The 21,973-nt window shown below is 34.2% G+C and overlaps 1 protein-coding gene across 1 annotated transcript in view; it reads left to right on the forward strand.

The window, feature by feature from the left end:
• Positions 1 to 3,609: 3,609 nt before the first annotated feature.
• The window catches only part of LOC113228077, a 48,393-nt gene continuing 30,029 nt past the window's right edge, over positions 3,610 to 21,973 (forward strand). The window contains exons 1-2 of the mRNA XM_026461218.1: positions 3,610 to 3,748; positions 3,804 to 3,971. Coding sequence (XP_026317003.1) covers positions 3,610 to 3,748; positions 3,804 to 3,971 — 307 coding nt within the window. The remainder of the gene's footprint in view (positions 3,749 to 3,803; positions 3,972 to 21,973) is intronic.

Here is a 21,973-nt window from a genome sequence, read left to right on the forward strand (position 1 = left end):
CATATTCTAGAGTGTTCGAGACACATATCGATTCTAAAGCGCCACATTTTTAATGCTGCTAATAGTTGTACTGGAAACGAACGAACCGTAAAATAAATCGTTAGTCGCACATTTTATCATCCGTAAATATAAGTTTGTACTGATTTTAGTTAATCATAATATTATGAATTTCAAATTAAATTAATTAGGTAATTATTACTAATTTAATTAAAGCAATTTGTCATAGTGGATTACGTAATGTAATATACCTCATGTAACTTCCTGTTTGCCTGTTCTTATTACATTAACGGTGAAGATTTTAAAGTAACTTCCATTTCGGAAGAGGTTTTTATAAACTCTGTGAATATATATGTATTTCTCCAATCGCATTAGGTCAGCGTGATGCATTATAGGCATAAATGGGCAGTGGGTTAAAACTCAATCAATCCACTCGGGTTTTAACCGAGTTTTTACCCAAAGTGGTTTAACCCATTTCTGCTCAAAATCATGGCCTAAAATGGCAAATACGAATTTGTTATAATTCCATACTTACTACAAATTTCAAAGCAAAAAATCTTTTTTCGACGAAAAAGATGCAACTCCATAAAATACCTACATTGCAATACCTACATTACAATTACCTGTAGATTTATAGAACGAGATTTGGCCACTGCTGAATTCCTGCTCACCTGAACAGATTTTGAATCCTTCTAAATGATAAATGTCCACAAAACAAGCGACTTACAACGTAGGTATCATTTTCACCTGTGTTCAATACCGTTTTCATCGTCTGATACTTGTGGCAGAAATAAAGGACCTTTGTGCCGATGACAGTCATAGGATGTTTCTAAAAACGTTCAAGCGTTGCTCTCAAGGAAAAACTATTTAAAGCAATATGTAACTTTATATTTAACACTGTGAAGGAAATTTAAAGTGTTTTCATTTTACTTTAAAAGCGTCTTATTTTCGTTATAAAAGGATTATTTTGACGATTGGCTCAAAAGTGCAAAGTACCCGAGCCGAAAAAATCATTAATAAAAAAAGCACTATTAAGGATGTGCATTACTATTCGATTTTTATGAAAATCGATTCAAGTTTATACAATGTAAAGTTTTTTGCATCGATTTATTTTCAATAGAAAAGCAAATCGAATCATCTAGATCAAAAAGCAATTAAACTTTTGTAATAATACAATTAAATTTGAACAAAACTCGATTTACTCGACATATGTAGTTGTAAATAGTTTTTACCCACGATTTTGGGCGTTAATGGGTTGTAAACCGATTTAAACCCGACGTTAACAAAGCGCCGGTTAAAACGCGTGCGTTGCCCGTCTCGCTACAAACGCTCTAGACGAAGTATACGTACACACAACAATAAAAATGGAAGTAAATTATTTTGATACTCGAACCCAGTAAAGGTTAATAAAGAAGAAAAATGCTTTCGCCGAGCATCGAACAATCAAAAACTCCTGAGGATGCCTAGCTTAGAGATGCGAAACGCGTGTCGGGTATATTTTTGGTGGTGGTGCTTGTGATTGTTTTTGCTATTGTGTTATTTATCTTACGCGGAGGGAGGATGGTAAAATATGACCGAATGAAATACTGGGAAATATGATGAAAATATGAGAGGAATATTTTTTATATTCCATTCCATATTAATAGTTAGGAATTAAACCCGATTCGCGCCTAAATCGCGCCCGACTCGCGCCCGACTCACACCCGGCCTGCACCCGCTCTTTATGTGTTTCAGACTTTAACCATCACTGAGTTCGCCAAATAACAAAATTATTTATCTCCGTTTTTAAAAACATGGATTTTCGTAAAGTACCCCCTGAATCCAAATAAACTAATAACTGTAAAAACTAACTGAGTAACTAATTAAATATGTAGATACAAGTTTTCTGTTTTCCATGAGTAGTCGTTCCCGGCTATGGAGAGAACCACACCATATTATATTCCCGTAAGTGCTGTAGACAGGGACAAATTCAGAACGTCGGTAGCAATCGCTCGATCAACACGTAGTAGACTGTAGACATTATTCGTTTTACGCAGAGACGCATCTCCAACATGTGATATTTCAGTCCCATATCGATGTTTAAAGAAATGGAAAACACTTTACATAATTAATGGATATCATCAATTTCTTCACCTGTCGTATATTGAAAACACAAAAATAGATTTGCCCAAAATAAACGCCTCGAAAATATACTTCAAATGTTACAATAAACAATGTTAAAAATACAAGTCATACGTTGCCTGTCTCCTTGACGTATTTTACTACAGGGCTGGACTACGTAAAGTTTGCGGTCCCAGACTCGATCCTTGAGGTACTAGACCTAAAATGTCTGTCTAATGGATATGTTTTTGAATACAAACAAAGGCAAATAGGAGAAGTTTAGTATTGTAAAAGTAAGTTCAATTGTCAGTTTTTCGTAGCAGTAGAGCTCCTTGTGAAAGATTCCATACGGGGAAGTACTACCACTATTTACCGCCATTATTAATACCGCCAAGCAGTAATGTGAACAATACTATGTTCCGGTTTTATAGGGTAAGGGTGTTAGTGAAATTACAGGCGCAGTGACCTTAAAGCGAACGCAGTAAAGCTCTGAGTGGCACTGCAACCCCTAACGCTAAAGCTATAGCTAAAGTCCATAATCTACGAAAACTGTACGAAAACGGAGGCAACAAAGTTTTAGTTCGCTACTGTCTCAAGTTAAGGCTATTTGCACCCTATATAAACCAGCTTAACAATAGCGATGTCGTCGCTGCTTAATATAGCAATTTCCTTAATTACAGCATTTATGTACACTTTGGGGTTTTCTTAATAGCTGTAATATTTTAGGTATCTATAATGGAAACATCTGATTCTACATATAAATTTACGCCTTAAAAAAGGTAGTAAAGCTACACCAGATAATAGACAACATGCATGCTTTATAAGAGGAATAAAATCATATATGTTGATAATGGTTTGACTTACCGCTTTTCAAGCAGAGGCCGTGTAGGTTCGACTCTGAGCGAATTAAATTTTAGGTAGTAAAGAGAATGAACCGTTCTCACTTAGAGAATATCTACAATGTAGCAAATGATACCAAATAGATTCTACAAAATGTAACCTGCGTCAGAGCAATTATTTCCAATTAATTGTTTTAACAGACTCGTAATTGATCAATAATTAGAACTGTGCTTCAACTTTATATTGTAAATTGAGCATATTGTTGTCATTACACCCTTTGTATAGGATTCGGAAAACTCAAGTTTAATAATTTGCTCTCTATAATGATATCGACACTGGAAAGATAAAACGCCTAACGTGTAATTTGAAAATATTGCAGGAGAGCGATTTAAACATACATAACTCTAATTTTATTTGTTATATGGACAACTAGAAAGTTTCAGGTTTTCCATAAAATAAGACTTATAAGGGCGTCGACAAATTTAAGTATCTGGGATACACTATCACCGACACAAATCAAAGGGAGGATAAAAATCAGTATTCGTATACTAAACGCGCTATGATGTACAGCAGCCTTTCACAAATTGCTGGTGTCCAAGTTACTAAGCAGGACTACAATGGTTCGTTTTACAAACCAGTAATTAGGCCAATCTTAACGTATGAGTGTGGAACATGGACACTACGCTGAAGGAAGAACATAAATTATTAGTGGTGGATCGGAAGATATTTCGAAAGATTTTGGGAACAATCAAAGGAGAATTTGGGAACTGGAGGGCCAAATTCAATAGAGAGATAGAAGAACTAGTGTCTGGTGTGTGAACTAGTGAATGGGAGAGGGTCGAGCTGCAAAAAGAGCGTGTTTGAAGCAACCTACGGGTCATCGTCCAGCGGGTCGTCCAAGATCTCGCTGGAAGATGAAGTCGCCAAAGACCTAAAGAAGTTGGTCCGAATGGTTGGAATTGGCACAGACCGACAGAAATGGCGTATTTTGGTCTCAGAGGCCAAGTTCCACTTCGGGTCGCTGAACCAGCGAAGTAAGTTTTCCATAAAACAACTAAAATTAGATTAGGCTAAAAAGTCATTGAATAACCAAATACAAAGATCCGACAACAATCATATCGAAAAATTCGCTCGGTCCGCTGGTTCGTTCCGTGGCTTAGTTGGCATAGCGCTTGACACGGTTTGCTAGGAGACGTGGGTTCGTACCCGGTCAGATCGAAGGAAATTTTTATGTGCCGATCTTTGTATTAATAATTACAACAAACTAGTGAAGTAAATTTAAAAAAAATTAATATAATGGTGGTGAAACATTCTGACATTCAATAAAAATTTTAATAAAATTAGAATTTCTTAAAAAAATACTTTAAATCGCTCTCCCCCAATATTTTCCCAAATGCACGTTAGACGTTTTAGCTTTCCAGTGTCGATATAGTTATCCATTTCCTGATTACAATAATATTAAGGGTACGAGTCACTATAATTACTTTTGGAGTGTCTTGACACGCTATTATTAGTAATTTTTAAACTGCATTTCGATTGAATTATTCGGCGAGACTACATCGGAATTCAGCTCCATAAAAACCTTTTGCAAGAACTCACTCACTTTTAAATCTGCCAGACGTCGACACTTATTGTCTCTAAGGATCCCTGTGCTAATGAGTACCAGAGCAACGAAATTAACTCTGCAGTAATTTTTTTTTTATGATAGCAAATCACGGAACGAATTGGTAAGCGACACGCCTGTCTTTAACAGTTTCAGTGCTACTCAGAGCTTTAAATCACAAAGATCTGAGGGGCACTGCGCCCGTCATCCTGAGACATAAGCTGACAAGTCCCACGAGACTGCAATTTCACCAACACCCTTAGCGTCCAAAATCGAAACGCAGTAATGCTCGCATTACTGCTTGGCGGCAGAAATAGGTAAGGTGGCAGTACTAGGAGCTTTACTGCTGCTTCCCAGAACACCTAGACCAGAACCAATTTAGAATAGTTCATTCTCCAAATTGGTTAGGCCACCAAAGTCGTCAACTTGCGTATAAAGATATCATTCAATCTGTAAACAATATATAGTGCAACATTCAAAAAGTATTTCGATACTTATAAAGCGAAAATTTTGTGGATACAAACATTAAAAAAATCTCATATAAACCTGTTTCTATTAATATTTGAAAGTGTAGTAAATATTTTATACTTTTTGTTGTTTAAAAATTTAAGACAAAGCTACTTACTTAATGCCTTTGAAATAATAAACATAAAGAAAAACTTCATAACAACGTCCAAAGAATCCTTCGCAAGGAACTTTAATACTTTGTCTCTTTAGAGGAAAGATTTAATGATGGAAATTTAATACTCACACAACTCTTTCTCTGAAGGATATTCAACAATATAGTGTTCGTAGTTAACTGATATATTTGTTATAGATTTAAATCGAGAATAGCAGATTGAAATGGAAAATAAAAACCAGTATTTTAATAGTAGCTTTTGACAAAGCTTAAAATTAGACGCTTATAGAAGCCCTACTGATTTTCATACAACATTTTTAACAAAAGTTAAAGGATAAAAGCTAATTGTAACTTTTGACACTTTAAAACGCCAAATGGAAGTATTGCGAGCTACGAGTGACCCGCTAAAGGATTCAATATAATGAGCAAATCATTTGACCCGATCACATTACGCATGGGTTATGAGTGAATCGTCTGTTTTCGTCAACTTGACTCGATGTATCATTGCAGTCACAGTCATATTATTTAAAAGTAACTGGTCATTAATGTACTCAAATTGCATTTCAAATAATCTTTATTTCAGGTAAGCAATAAATTACAGTTTTTTTTGTTCCTCCTTCCAGCCTCTATATTTATTATTTGGGGGCTTCGAATATTCTTTTTATATATCGCACTGCTACTACAATAGTGTTGTAACTCAAAATAAGTTAAATTCAAGACTACTGCGAAAAAAAAATTTAATCTTTATACGTCAACACAACAGTCGATAGAATATTGTGAGAAACAATTAAAAGTTATGTACTTAATAATATATAAATATAAAATAAAGTTTATATGATTTAGTTCTGGACAAAACAGTCCTTATTCAAAAATAAGAAATTATTTTTGCTTTTTATTTTTAAATATATTTGGCAAAAATATTAAAAAATAAAAGACTTTAACCTATACATACATTTTAATAATCTTTCACGGGCAATGAGTAATTCATTTATCATAGATTCTGAATAAGAAACACTTTTTGAGTTAATACACTATAGAATTAACAGATTGTAATTGTAATGTAGTAAATTCAGCTTATTGTCATATGTATAATTTTTTGGTTCATTTATTTTTATTGCTTATTTGAACAAAACAAATCTCTATCTATATAAACCCATTTTGTCGACTTATATGAAAACAAATTACAGTTGATATCGTCACATTTATTAAACTCATTTGTAAGGCAGATTCCTCTGAGACGAATGAGTAAGGAGCTCTAGAGGTTGCTCTTTGTAAATAAACATTTTGTAAATAAATATTTATTCCAAATATCATAAATCGAGATTACCTGCAATAGCTAAATGGGTCACTACCATGGATTTTACGCTGCGGTTGTAAAGCTCGTAGGTGGCAAATCGTCACTGGAAAGCGATAATGCTCAGAAACTCAAGTTTTCGCTGGAGCCAAAACAAAAACTGCAACTACGAAAAATAAACATAACTCTGAAACGGTTCGACATTTTTGTGCCATATTTAGCAAATAAAGCTATAAAAAGTAGGACTTCTTAACAATAAACTCGGATTTCAAATACTCCTACTCCTAATGACGATTATGTGGGTTACGACATATTAATTTCAGATTTTAACTCCAAAGAATGCTGTAACTTTCAAGTTAATTTGTATGAAGGTGCGACTAATGCAGTAAATTTATGGTATTCTAAGAGTGATGTAAAGGAATTGGAGCTCCTTAACACTTTTTGGTATTTAAACGTTAACTTCTTGAAGATGTACGAAATTCAATACTGCTGTAACAGTATTTTTTAAACCAAAGCAGGTAACATTAAAATGGTGTTAGTGCAAATCACATGCAATTTACATGACTTTTAAAATGTTTATTATTGAACCATTATTTATAAAGACTTTGATCACAGTGAGTAAAATGAAACAAATCGAATTATAATATTGGAGATTTAACACAATACTACAAAATCATTGACATTTTGTGTGCCATATTACATCGTTGTTAGAACTAATGAATTGCAAATTCCTTAGAGTTCTATAAAAGAATAATAGTAATCATCAACTAATCTTAGGAATTTGTTATTTAAAATTTCAGTCTTAGATTGTTTTGAACTAGTAGCTTAGCATTCGTCGACAGAAAATTGTTTCTTTGTACTCTCTTAGCTCATCTAGCCATTTTCTTCTTTTTTGTGACATTATTTGTGTTTTTATATTAAATTTGTTAACAACACATGTAGCATATATTTTATATGTGTATTTTATTATTAATTAAACTTTATGGTAATGAATAACTTAACCTACAGTCATGTAACAATTTTGTCGTAATCTGTGCTATTGGCTGTGCCAAGGTTCATCCTGTGCTAGAAATAAGGTTTTGTGATACATAAGTTTGCTGAATAAATGATGATGGTTACTGCGATGTGGAATGAGAAAAAACTTCATAAAAAGACGGAAATCCACTACAGGTATAAACATTTCTTGTGTTAATGCTGTAGTCTCTGCCTGCCCCGGTGGGAGAAGGGCGAGAAATTTTATGTATGTATCCAGAAAATGGCTTGTTTGCAATATTGTAAATCCATTTTAGTGATGTAGTGAATAATAATCACATATTAACATACTTACATTTCACAAGAACTTTGAACTTAGTAGGATTTATAAAATCACTTTAATCATAGTGATTGGAGTAAAATTTACTGTAATTTACCTTTCTTACTTATTTAAGTAAGAAAGTTAAATGATGCATTTATTATATAGTATTTACGAGTCCTCAATTAATTAATTATAGTTCATTAATTTGTGACTCTTATGGTCTGAATAAATATAATAAACAACAAAATAAAATAAGGAAAATAAATTATATTTTCACTAATAATTGAAAAAATACTATCGATTTTGCTATAAAAGAACTTGGACAAAACACACAACTACCTTCACTGCTGCACGCACAGTCTATAAAGATTGCTGTAAGTCGCAGTGTCATGAAGCGAGGGAAGGATAAAATGGCGTAAAGAGAAGTTCTGTACTTGTTTTTATTTGTTTTCAAACATCGTCACACTCACTGCACTGTTAAAACCCCTTCGGTACAATTGGTCTACTTTCCCGGTCCACTTTCACTATTACCCCTTCAATTTTAATATTAGGGATTGCAAAAATGCTGTAACCAGAGGCTAAGAAAAATTTTATTACGCGTTCTTGATGTAATGAACATTTCGCAAAAGAAGCACTGGTTTTTATGTGGGTTAAATCGTTTTAAAATTCTTTAATCCGAAAAAAAGCGCTAAAAATTATGCTGTACTGAATTTATTTCTCATTTTAGAGACATGAGACCCAGACCAAACGCAGGTATTGCGGGTTACAGCATTATCGCTTTCCTGCGACGAAATTTTGAATGCCAAACGGAATCTAATTATAGAAGCGTATACATTGCCCCTTAAATGAATTTGAGACTTTGTGAAGACGACTGTCAAACACAGCCAGCTTATTTTTATACTTATAATAAAAGTATTTGTCACTGTTTTTCATAATAAATAAAAAATGACTATTATTCCAAGCATAAATGATATTTTCACAAATGTAATCTGAGGTAGTGTAAAAATGTTAATTTCTTTACATTTCACATTTCGTATGGGTAACCAGGATAAATAAAAAGAAAGACAGAGAGATTGGATGAATTTGAAATGTACGTCTGAAGGTAAACGAAAAAAATAAGCTGGGATAAGAAAATAGCAAATGAAGATGGAAGACAGAAATCTTTTGAAGGCAATGAAGGAAAACAGAAGGGGGAAAATGGTACGACATATGATCCTTGATGACGAATTTACAAAGATTATTATAATTGAGTTGAAGATAAGGAGAAGAACACCGAGAATAGCATTCAAGAAAGAAAAAGACAAAGTGAGCAACTATAAAGAGGTCAAGGACCTACTTATGAAGCCAGGGGGCCTACCATAACCTTTCAAAAAACAATCTTATTTCAATGTAAGCTTATTGTAAGCTTATTATAATATTACCACGTACCATGACAAACCGGTCAACCAATTAATGTTTTATTGCTAAAGTGACTGAAAGAACGAATGTTTTCCAAATATTGTCTACTCCTTACTAAAAATAGGAAAGAAATAACTGTGATGAGCTGTACAATGCCAACTTTTTCTTTTTTGATGTTCCGAATCGTCCTATCGTAGTATAATGTTAAAGTAGTTAATTTTATTTACATTCAGAGAATTTTAACTGCTTAAAAAAGAAAAGTATGTAATAATGAAATCTATTAAAATTACGTTGATTTTAATTATTTTTCCGCATTTTCATGAAGAAAAATAAATAAAACAAGGTGAGTCTTTATTGTCACGTTGTCACCAAGGAGCATATAGATGTCGCTATTGTATGTCATAATTTTACGAAATGAACATCGCGTATTTTTATTTAAAGAGAAATCATTTCCTATATGTACTATTAAATAAAAAATAAACAAAATATTGAAGAGATTTATGTAAATAAATAAGTTCAAGTTAACTTTTAATCATTACAAATCAATAATTAGACACTAAATTAGAAAATAATAATAGACATGAGAATATTATATTAATATATTACATTGCTAAATTTAACATGAGAATATTACTTTAGTGTTAAAGTCACGTCATAGTACGAACTGAGTGAAAGAATAGTCACAAAGCTGCCAATAAAACATCATAGTTCTAACATTATAATAAGCTTACTTTTTAAGCGCGTCATGACACGAAAAGTCGATGTAAGGTTAAAGTAATATTGTTTTAAGAGGTTGTGGTAGGCCCCTAGGTCCTTCGTGAAGTATTTAAAGCCAATAAGAGCAAAGCTCGCAAATAGGATATTGTTTAATACTTGATGTTTAGACAGATATACCCTAACCGTATAGATTTAGAGGGAATTTCATAAATAATTATTTTGTTAGTTAAGTATACTAAGGTAATATACACTTTCCTTTATTATTGGAGTCAGGTTAAAAGTTCTTGCTTGTAAAACGAAAATAGTACCATTCCAACTATACGACATTTTTAATATGGTTCTGATTTCAGCGTATGATCTTTATTCTTAGAAACTTAATGAAATATATTTTTATAGAGGTATTAAATTACTAGCTATTAATTAACGTAACTTTATTAGACTAAGAGAAAACTAAAATACGTAGAATTTAGGTTGCCAGATGAATTCCACGTAGATTACGACTTCGGTGGCCCAACGATTTGCACTGTCAGCGCTGGACGTTAAATATAAAAGCCTGCCGAAGCATTCCGAAGGTTGCCGGGGCATTCCGGAGAACAACATGACGTTACGGTTCTAAGTTATATAAGTAGGCCTCGGTGGTCCAACGGCTTGCACTGTGGGTACTGGATGAGGAGGCTTTGCGTGCGATTCCTGGTAGGAGCAATTTGGGAAATGAATTTTTCTGAATTGGTTCTGGTCTGGATATTCTGGGTAGTGCCTCGTAGTGTAGTAATATGAACAACAAGCGCCCGATGGCGACTGATGACGGGGCAACGCGCGGCGCAGCTTGTCGTTAAGCCGCTGGGCAATTTTCATCATCATGTTTTGGGATAAATGAATTTAATGACATAGGGCTTCAGTTGCAAAGCTAAATTTAGCAGGTTCTGTGTAATACTTAAAGAGAAATGTCTCCATATAAAAATTATGTAAAAGGTTCGATATTTTATTCTTAAATAATTAGTTGTAGACTTTTATTTTAGACTGTTTTTGGAATTTTATATAATCGGATTAAGTACATCCTATCGTGTAACGAATTAGCATATTCTTTAGATAATATCATTAGGTGTATTTAATAGTAAATACTTAAACCATTTGATTCGAAAAAACAGTTTATCGCGCTTCTTCTCCAGTGACTCGCCTTAAAATCAAAAAGTTTACATTAGTTGTTTATTTTAACACAAAGGCTTCGCTCTGTTGACAGATTGTCATATTGATTGTCAAGAAAGAAGTAGATAACTTAATTTTTTTATATGAAATAACGTGATATTTATGTTGTCAATTCTCACCCCGTATCATAACAAACAGCGAATTCGTGGTCCGAGTAGAAAAATGAAGATTGTTTTGCTAAGGGGTACGTCACGGTATATCTGTTTTGATATTACCTGAATGTTATTTTTTATACTTTATTATGTTTTCTATTTATGGGAACACAAAGCTGTTTTTTATATTTTCGTTATTTCCAGGTTACAAAAGACCCATAAATACATATTATATTATAGACTAACATGCATGATAATGTAATAAAAACTATATATTTGTTTACACGTATGGACCGCGACGTGTGAAACGCCGGAACATGACACCCTTCGGCCAAAAGTCCTCCTTCTTGAAGGTCGACGGACGTTGACTTGGTACTCTCACCACAAATGAATTAAAATTCACATTGTGGCGGGACTCCAACTGCTAGACCCGCAGGGCAGCATTAGCTTGGCGTATGCACTCCACAATATCAGCAAACTTTGTGGAGTAATGAAGTCATGACACGTATCGCAAGTATACGTGTCAAATAAATATGTATAAACATTTGCGCGCACTTTTAGAAGCTGTAGAAGTACTGCTACCGTACATTCCGATTTTGAATGAACGCTAAACGTGCTGCTGAAAATACAGACACAACACGACTTCTCAACTCTATGTCTCAGGGTAAAGGGCGCAGTGTCATTGCCCTTCCGATCTTTGTGATTTAAAGCTACATTTTGTTATTTTATTTATTTAAATCAGGCAGCTATGTCCTCTATGAATTACAGTATATATATTCTGTAAGTTTTAAAGCTTTGAGCGGTATTTCATCCAAGGCCCGGCACCTATTAACGGGACGGTAATGATGAGGGATCTTTCGGCATACCTACATGAAAGCACGCGGTGACAGCACATATGTAGTGGTATCCTTAAACGCGCAGCATCATACCGTCGCGACACTGTGCTCGTGGTATTCCTAATATATATTAGGTATTCCCAAGCGCGTTTGCGCGCTGCATTCAAAAACAAATCTAGAAAATTCGGACCCACTGCGGATGTCGCTTGTGCACAAAGGCCGATTCGAATCCAAGAAAAAACGTATATCGCTTGTACACCTACAGATAAAATGACCCCAGAGATATTTCGGACCATTCGGACGTAGTGCGCAAATGCTCTAAACTTACTGCAGCTTTGTTTTCGTAGCTACGATCATTGTCACTGAAATTATGTCTACTATAATATCATGACATTAAGGTATGTAAATAGTATGTAGGTCGACTCGGTGGTACAACGGTTTGCACTGTGGGCACAGGATGAAGAGATTCTGGGTTCGATTCCCGGTGGGATCAATTTCGGGAAATGATTTTTCTAAATGGGTTCTGGCCTGATTGCTCTGGGAAGTGCCCCAGAATGGATTCCGTTGCTCTGGTACTCATGGGACAGGGAATTCCCTAGTTTGCGACCTAGCTATTGGTGCTGTTGTCTGGCACTTTATTTACATTGTGATAAATTACTATTCGTCACCTAGAAATCATCAGAGGCGTGTCGCTTTCCATCAGCGACTTGTTAATTCCGTCACTTATCATAAAATAATACCTTTAAACAGTCACTTTCTTAGTAGAAACTCAAAACCCATGAAAAGTCAAATGTTAACTGTAGTGTTAAGATTACTGAAACATTTAACTTCCTTTAGCACGATAGAATGAGTTTAGAATTTCATATTCTATCGGAAATTAAACTATTTCATCGGATTTAAATCGCGTATATTTCTTATTTCAAGCAAACCAATGTTTCGGACTCTTTACCGGTCCCATGGACACGATTGTATTTCATGTTTTTTTTATTATATCAAGAGACGGAACAAAAAAGTCGTGCGCTTTTTGTTTAGCAATATGCTTGTCTATACCTGTTGCAGTGCCACTCAAAGCTTAAGGGACAAACCACACTTATCGACGCGGAATCGCATTATGTCCATGAACGTAAGAGCGAAAAAGACGTTATGTGTACGAACGGGGCTCGACATAGGTCGGCAACGAATCTGCTTACTGCGAAATTCCGATCGCATTCGTACGCATGCCGACGACGTCTGGTCCTAGTTTAGAAACAATTGGCGCGTCCGAGCTCGTACGTTTGCTTCAGCAGCAAATCGGCTTAATGCGACAAGTGTGGTTAAAACTTGATTGCCTCAAGTCGATTCCGCGCGATAAGAGTGCTTTATCCCTTAAATCGCGAATATGGGTGCATGCAAGGAGCCTTCCCGCAATGACGTACGAATACTTTTCCTAGTATGTCTGGGTCAACTGAGCAACAATCGGCGAACACTTCACGCCGATTGGCAAATCCTTTCCGATCAGCGCAGCAAAGTTCTGGGCCGTGATAATACTTTGTATACCATTGATCTGAAGGACACTGCGACTGCGCCACCCTGAGACATAAGTTGACAGGACACGTGTGTCTAATTTCACCACTATCCTTACCCTTCAAAACCGAAACGCAGTAATGCTCATATTACAGCTTGATGGTAGATATGGGTAACGTGGCAGTATTTTACTGGACGAACTCTTTTACTACCTTATGCTTCTAAATTATATGTTCGGATGTTATTCCTGTAAAATTTATAAAATATGGCTATGACTAGTGTGTTTTGATACCTCGGCATGGCAACAGATACTGGTTTGACTCCAGTCAGATCGATAGTAATTTTTCTATGTGTTGTTCGATTTTTGTATGTACAACAAAAACAGTAACAGTTTGGTAGTAGTAACAGTTTGGAAAAATTCATTTAAAAACTATTATAATAAATGAAGACGTTAAGTTGTTTAACAGGGGAATGACCGTTTCTTCACTGTCGGCGTCGTTGCAATGTCGTTAATGACATTACTGCTGTAATGGCGCTACTGGTGCTGGTGGCGTTCTGCAGACTGTAAAATAGCCTGGATAGCAGTAATATAGCCTGGTCCAAAGGTAGTAATAGCCTCCGCAGCCCCCGCAGCCTCCATACGTCTTACTTAGTAAGTTTTAGCAGTTGAAAAGACGAAAGTGCGGTTTATAGGAATATATTCTGTTCAATAAAACGCAGGCTAGAAATTTAAATTTATGTATATTTGAAATACAGCTAAGCACTCTCGTAAGGAACAGATTTTATAGTAGAAGTGTTGCCATAAAACGTAACACATATTTAACACGACATCTTACATATACTTTACGAATGTTGCCTATTGATATAACCAAATAAACAATTTTGAATGTTTATTTAATGTTCAATTTATTAATTGAACAGAGTTGGCCGGCGACAATTAATAACTTACTTATCTAATACTTTTATTACTTACCTAAAATCTATTACTAATACTTCTTTGCTTAAAAGACCGAAAGGTTCTACTAATTATACATTACATAAATAAATGGAAAACTACAGTATCAAAACTTAATTTTTGTTCGTTACATCTTATTGTTCTCTACATTTGCTTCTAAACAAAATATTTACTTTTGCATCTTATACTTATCTATGTATCTTATTCTTATGTATCTTATTTACTTACACTTAGATATATTAATAACTACTTTATTTTATTATTTAAAAATTTTAATAAGTTACATTTATGGCACATAATATATTTTTAGATATACAATATTAATATCTTAAAATGTAAACGGTTCAAAAATAAGAAAGTAGATGTTTTCGCTACCGTGATCGCGGTGAGAGTCACCGTGCCACGAAGCAAAATGAGAAAGCGAAGGAAGATGGAACAATTCAAATTTAAAATTTAAGTACAAGCAAAAGAAAAAGTGATACGATACAAAAAGGTGAGATGACGATACAAAAAGGTGGGATGACGGTGTAAGGAGGTCACACCGACACACTGCAATTATATTTTCGGTAGATTTTATTTCTTTGTATGGAAAATCTTTGTACTTTTTTCTCGAGCGAAGACAGGGAGTCACCCGGTTTTGAATGTCAACAAAAATGTCAATAACGATCATATTCTTCTTTGATCTTTGAGGCGGAGATAACGCCGCAAAAAGACCATGCATTTTCATGGTTTTCCTACAAGACAAGGCACGCACATATTCTGTTTTTTATAGTAAACTACATAATGAACGAGTCGATTTTACAACAACGAAAATTTCATTTAGAGCATTGAAAAGGGCATAATATCTTTTTGAGAATTTACAAAGATGATCATTTGTCTTGTGGGAATAAACCCGATTACCCGTTGTTTTAATGGTATTGTAGTCCGATTCAAATTCCTTCGACCGACAAACTTGAGCCTGCGACCACATCATTAACAGGCCGATTCAGCAGGTCGACGAAATTCCTCTGTGTCTGTCATCGCTTCCAGATGCATTCACTCCTATATCTGTTAATTTTGGAGACCGAATAAATTTCTAACATACTTTAGGATTTCTAAAAATGTATACAAATCATATACTACGTTCTTACGTTTTAGTATACAAAAATTGTAGTCTTTGTGAATTTAATTTCATGAGTTTTTAGTACTAATTTGTGACTTTGTAATTTATAAATTAGTTACATTACAAAAGAAACTTAGTGTGTGTTGAATGTGTACGCTATAAAGCCCGAATTTTAACGAATACGGATGTGAAATTTCTCATGTAAGTGAATTGTAATTGAATTATAATTCTCATGAGAAATAAATATTTTAAAAAGTTTGGTTGACATAATAGCGCTCACAACCAGACAGATTATGCTCTTTCCCACGCTTGCTTTAATTCCGACGCGATGGACCCGAGTCACATTGGGAACTTCACACACATCATTAAATTGTTTTCCAAGTGTGAACAGGTTTCCTCGATGTTTTTCTTCAAAATTTGAATGTCGCCCATAAATTCCAAAAAATTCAGAAGTGCAAGACCGGATTCGAACCCACGATCCTATGCTTGAGAAGCGATGGGTAAAGTTGTTAGGTTACCGTGGCTATAATTTTTCATTTTGATTGTCATATTGTCTATATCATCTCATCTATCTATCTATATCATCTATCCTAAAACCATAGTATCGAATACGAACGTCCGTATAATAAATAACAACGATATTAAATGTTCTTCTAACGACAAGGGTGCATATGGTTATATCTGTTCTTTCGTGTAACCACGCATCAATAAAATATAACAATGGCATTCCAATACATTGAGTTTCCATTACGCGAATAAAAGCCTTAAAAATGTCACCTGGGACTTTGACACGGGGTTGAGGGGCATTGGAAATGGCGCTTTGACAGCATGACATAAAAACTGTTTTGGCCATTAGACCTATAAAACTTCCATTAGGAAGTCAACCTGTCTACTGTATTCCACAATACATATAATTTTAGCTATAGGAACTCATATACCTAAGTATCTTTTCTTTGTAGTTATTTAAACATCTGGGATATTTTTCAGTCATAGGAAGTATTGCGTAGTTTGTACCTTAACAATGAATAGTGAATATTCTTGGAAGAGAAGCCACGAAAAAAATTTAATAGAAAGACAGCAATGCAGCAGTTTACTCGAATACCAATACGAATGCCATTATATTGTATTACCATGTTCACGACTTGAGACCAAAGAAAATCACAAATGATCACTGAGACTACACACACAAACGGAAGGAAAACAAAGTGACAATGTAAAATAGTGATATTGACATTTAAATAATATTGACGTAGTACAGCCCTTTTTTGACAAAGCAGTAACGTGAGCATTACTGCGTTCCAGTTTTGCTGGTGAAATTACAGGCACATGGGACTTGTCAAATTACATCTCAGTGACAGTGACAGATCTTAGCGATTAGATCTGAAGGACACTCAAGGCAACAACAACGGAGACAAGGCTCCGAGAGACACTGCAACAGCTATTGGACGGGCGAGTCGCTTACAACCAAGTGCACGACTTGACAAACAAGTTGAAATACTTAACATAGTAGGTAATAACTTTACACATACAAACAATGGATTACATTCGTTAGAGTCGATGGAACATTTTTTTCTCTAATTAACTAACTTCCTTGACTCACCGACCCCAAGCGGATCTTCCTTATTGAAAGATGGCTCTTTATTTGTGCTATTGCACTAATTAGGGGAGATTCAGATTCATAGGGGATCTTTCTTAACTTCGTCGTATCTGCTATTATTTACACAGTGTAATATGTAGTGATATTCTTGTTTACGTGTTCTCGTATGACATTTTTTGGAGTTCATACGAGTATCGCACAAATCGGTTTGAACATTTTTGAGTGCGAGATTTGCCATTCGAGTTCAGTGATTGCTACGATATTGTTCTGTTTACACAGGTACGTTCTATAGGCAATGGTGAGGCGATTATCACCCACATAGAAGGGCGATAATCGCGAATGTTCACATGAGGAAACTTTTATATATTCTTTCGATAATCGTGTCTTCAAGACGAGGAACTCTAGCCGTAAAATATAAATTATGTTGATAGAGTACATACACAGTAGAGTACACACTGCAACTGTTATGGGCAGGCGTGTCGCTTATCACCAGGTGCACAACTTGTTCGTCCCGTCCCTTGATATCATAAAAAAACTTATTTAGCAAATAATCAACAGCAGCTGACGCGCTGACCTTACTTCAAGTTCTTCATTCAAACTGTTATATTCACGTGACAATGGAATTGGAATGCCTTTCATGTCGCATTTCAACAACAACTTCTCTAGCAGTAGCAACGGAACAACAAGAGAAATATTAAATATTATAACGTTTTGTTGCGAAGTATAAAATTTTATATTCATTAAAAAAGAAATTGCTCTCTATACATCGTTATGTTTCCCTCCGGATACAGTGTTGTTATAAAACTAGGTTACTGGTTTACTGCTACTATTTATTATTGTTTTATGCTAATTGAAGACACTGAGCGTAGTTAAGTGATTACTTTTCACTATATAGCCAGCTGCGTAGGCTTAACTTGGCAACTTTGGCAACTTACAAGGCCTTTTACAATAGAGTATCTACTATCTTTTCGGAGAAATACATTAGAAAATATATAAGGTCATATAACACAATGAATTCTAATCAGGATAACAAAATTAGGAAATTATCTCGGCATTGGCCTCTCTTGGTTTCATCCATCAATCTTTGTCTCTGGCGTACTGTCTAATGAACTCATTATCGTATTAATAATCCAGATGACCAACGCGTCAGCTCTTGCACAGTAAGCTGCCTTTGAAATACAAAGATTTGTTTGTTTCCTGCGCCCTAAATATATCTACCGTACATCGATTCCATGTTCTACACTATATTATAAATCGTAACAATGTACATTATTTCTTTAAAAAACCTATAATTTGGTACTTAGCTACAAGTTGAAAATGTGGGACTTTATGATACCAAGTTGTCTTTGTGACACCAAGTGACGGGACGAACAAGTCGTCCGCCTGGTGGTAAACGCTTGTTTGTTGTTCGCGCAGATATGTAGTTGCAGTGCCATAGCAAAGATCTGAGGGGCACTGCCACTGCGCGCTTTACCCTAAGACCACATAAGTTGACAAGTCCCATGTGCCTGTAATTTCACTAAACTACACTAATTCAATAAATCATCTTTCAATCACTTTTCAAAAGTATTAATTACACTTTCGATCCTCCTTATTAAAAAAAATTATATATATTATTACATTACTCTTCAGCATAAGATAATTTAATTCGTTCTTTCATTTATTCATTTGCCTGGAGGTTTCTATATAAACCTGCAGTAATAATTTCAACTGCATTTCCCACGTTTTAAGTGAAATTTAAATAACTATTGTGTCATTAATTCACAATATATGAAGAGTATTTTTGTCTATTGTATCACGTGTAGCGTAAATGTGGTGCTGTCGTGTGTCGATAAAAGGGTTCCAACCTTTATCAATAACTTTACAACCCCATAGGGATAGTCAGCCTTATTCATATTATTTAAAAATAGAAAGATATTGAAGAAAGTTCAAATAATATAAATTGCATTAACTTTAAGTGACAGTCACTTGAAGTTAATCCGATTTAGGTTTCAATAAAGATCCGATCTGCGACAGGAATGCAGACTAGGGCTTCTTTAACATTCACCTGTCTAGGTATTAAGTGTGTAACGTCAATGTCAATACTATTTCTGTCATATTTAAAATAGACATTGACCTAAGGAAGGCTGTATGCGTTAATCCTCATTTGAGACATCAGCGCAAAAGTGGTGTAACTCCATGTAATGCATATAGAAAATAATGAGAGATTTATATGAATATTTGTACATGAAAATATCACCAAATAAATTATGTACTTAGTATCATTGAAAGTAATATTGTAGAAAAAAATCAAATGTGAGTTACACCACTTTTGCGCTAATAGCGTCAATTAACTCTTTCGATCGGTATTATAAAAATACAGGCTGTCTTTATAACCGACTTTAAAAAGGAGGAGGTTCTCAATTCGACTGTGTGTTTTTTTATATGTATATAAATTACGTGATAACGGCATTTGTGAACCGATTTTGATGATTATTTTTTGTTGGAAAGAGGGTACCTCAGTAAAGGTCCCATTTAAATTTGAAGAAAATGTTCCACCTTTAAGAGTGGCAAATTAGGGGATGAATGACTTTTGAGGTCGGTTTTTTTAGTACTCTGTACTGAGGTTATTTCACATTAGGTCGGCTAGATTCCCAGATGAGGAATACCTACTTACTTTTAAAAATAAAATAATGCCTCCATGAAGCAAAATATTTTATCTACAATATTGAAAGTGCTTGCTTGCTTTATATATATTTATTATACAGAATCGTGTGTTCCAATCCAAGCTTGCACTATGCGCAAAATTTTAATTTATTTACCATAATCGTTTCGGAAGCAAAATATTGAGAGGTAACCTGCACACATCTACAAAGTAATTTAATGATGCGTGTGAAGTTTAATTCTACGCCATTCAAATTTACTCAATTTATGTAAAATTTAAAGCTTGAATCTATGTATGTGTATATGTAATAAGGTAATATAATAAATTTATTTTTTTATTTTTTTGTGCTTAGTAAGATAATTATAAATATTATGAATTATTTTTATGATGCCTAAATCGGCGTTAACTAGACGGGATCAAATTATATTCATGTCGTTATTGCACGGTTTACTACGGAGATGGAAAGGTTTTTTTTATTGGTACATGATGTGTCGAAGCGTGGTGCGTGCTGTGAGGGTTTAAAACTTTTCTTAATTCTACGATCACTTCATCATAGGTCATAGGATCATAGGGTTCTCATAAGTGGCGCTACGGTGAAAAAGCTATTAAAACCAAAAAACGAAGATCCGTAACAAGCATAGAAAAATTCGTAAGGAATTTTTGTGTTTGTTCGATCCTTGTATCTATAATAACAACGACCCCTTTTTAAATTGAATTTTAAGAGTTTACTCCGTCATAACGGCAATGTTGTCGCGGCTTACTCGTTATATATTGGTGGGTAATTAAGCTTTTTAAATTTAATTTTTTTAGACATACCAATTTTGTTTATTACGTACTTTTTAAGTTTTAATCTGATGTAAACATAGGAATTAAATGTATATTTTAATAGAACAAATGAATAAATATTTCATTATTTTAATTATGTTGTTTTTAAATGATTATAACAATGACCTGTTCGGCTGTAATTGGCTCACACACTAGTCTTGTATTATTATATTTTGTTTTATTTTATTTTATTATCTTATCGGAGCTTACAGCTACCTTTATAACATGGATTCAAATATGATTAATCAGATGCCAATTAAAAGCTTCATATATAAGACACTTCTATGAGAACACAAAAATCGATTTATCAATCATATGAAAGGAATCAAATTAAAATCAAAATAATCTTTATTTCATAGGTAAGCATTATTACACTTGAAATATATATATATAATACACGCAACATAGACGCTTTGTCGTCGAGTTGCGGATACCAGCACGTTGCACCTAGTACCAAGTACACTTGAAATCGTCAGATTGGTTAAACTCTACCGCTCATTCGTAAAGCAAATTCCCAGATGAGAAGAATGAGCAAGAAACTCTAGAACTACTACTCTACTGTACTCTTTTAGAATAGCGACCCCTAGAGTCTCTCTATCCTCTTCTTTAGAAGTTATTACTCATAATAGTTTTTATGTTCATAACGTTGTAATGATGTTTACATGTTAAGTGTGTTAAGCAGTCGCTGAACCTATTAATAAATAAATAAATGTTAGTAATTCTATTTATAGTAATTTACGAGATCGTCGAAACATCTATTTCGTTTGTAAACTTCTTTTGATACAAGAAACACAGTTAGGCTATGGGTATAACACCAGTGTCGTCCCGCATAAATTTTATTATTCAATCATAGTCTTGGTAAACAAGGAATGCCAGCACATTGAAATTAGTTTTTTGCCTTTGGATCTTTTATTTATGACCTCTACTATACTCAGTCCAACAATTTGTTTAATTTTTGACAGTTCGAATTCTAATCAATTAGTGATGTCCTAATGTCGATTTTCTTATAACAATCGATTTTATTTATGAATAAGTTTTATTCGTAAAAGAAGATTATGTCTGATTGGGATCGTGGTGTTGCGTTTGACAATTTGTGTACTCAAGAACTAATAATTAATGTTTATGGGGATTCAAGTGATGATTCCGGTTCATATGGAGAAGAATCCGACGATTTATTATAAAAAACAAAAAGAATTTATTATAATTTATTTAATTTCATTATAATTTATTAGACAGGTAACTAAATTTATCAACTTGAATAATCTTCATTACATAATCAGTTGGCTCGATATATATTGGAGCTAAAGAGCACGTCGCTTTACTAAAATTAAAAACTAAGAGAGTCCAGGAA

The sequence above is a fragment of the Hyposmocoma kahamanoa genome, unplaced genomic scaffold (genome assembly GCF_003589595.1).
Source record: "Hyposmocoma kahamanoa isolate Upper Pololo Valley unplaced genomic scaffold, ASM358959v1 220, whole genome shotgun sequence".
Lineage (NCBI taxonomy): Eukaryota > Metazoa > Arthropoda > Insecta > Lepidoptera > Cosmopterigidae > Hyposmocoma > Hyposmocoma kahamanoa.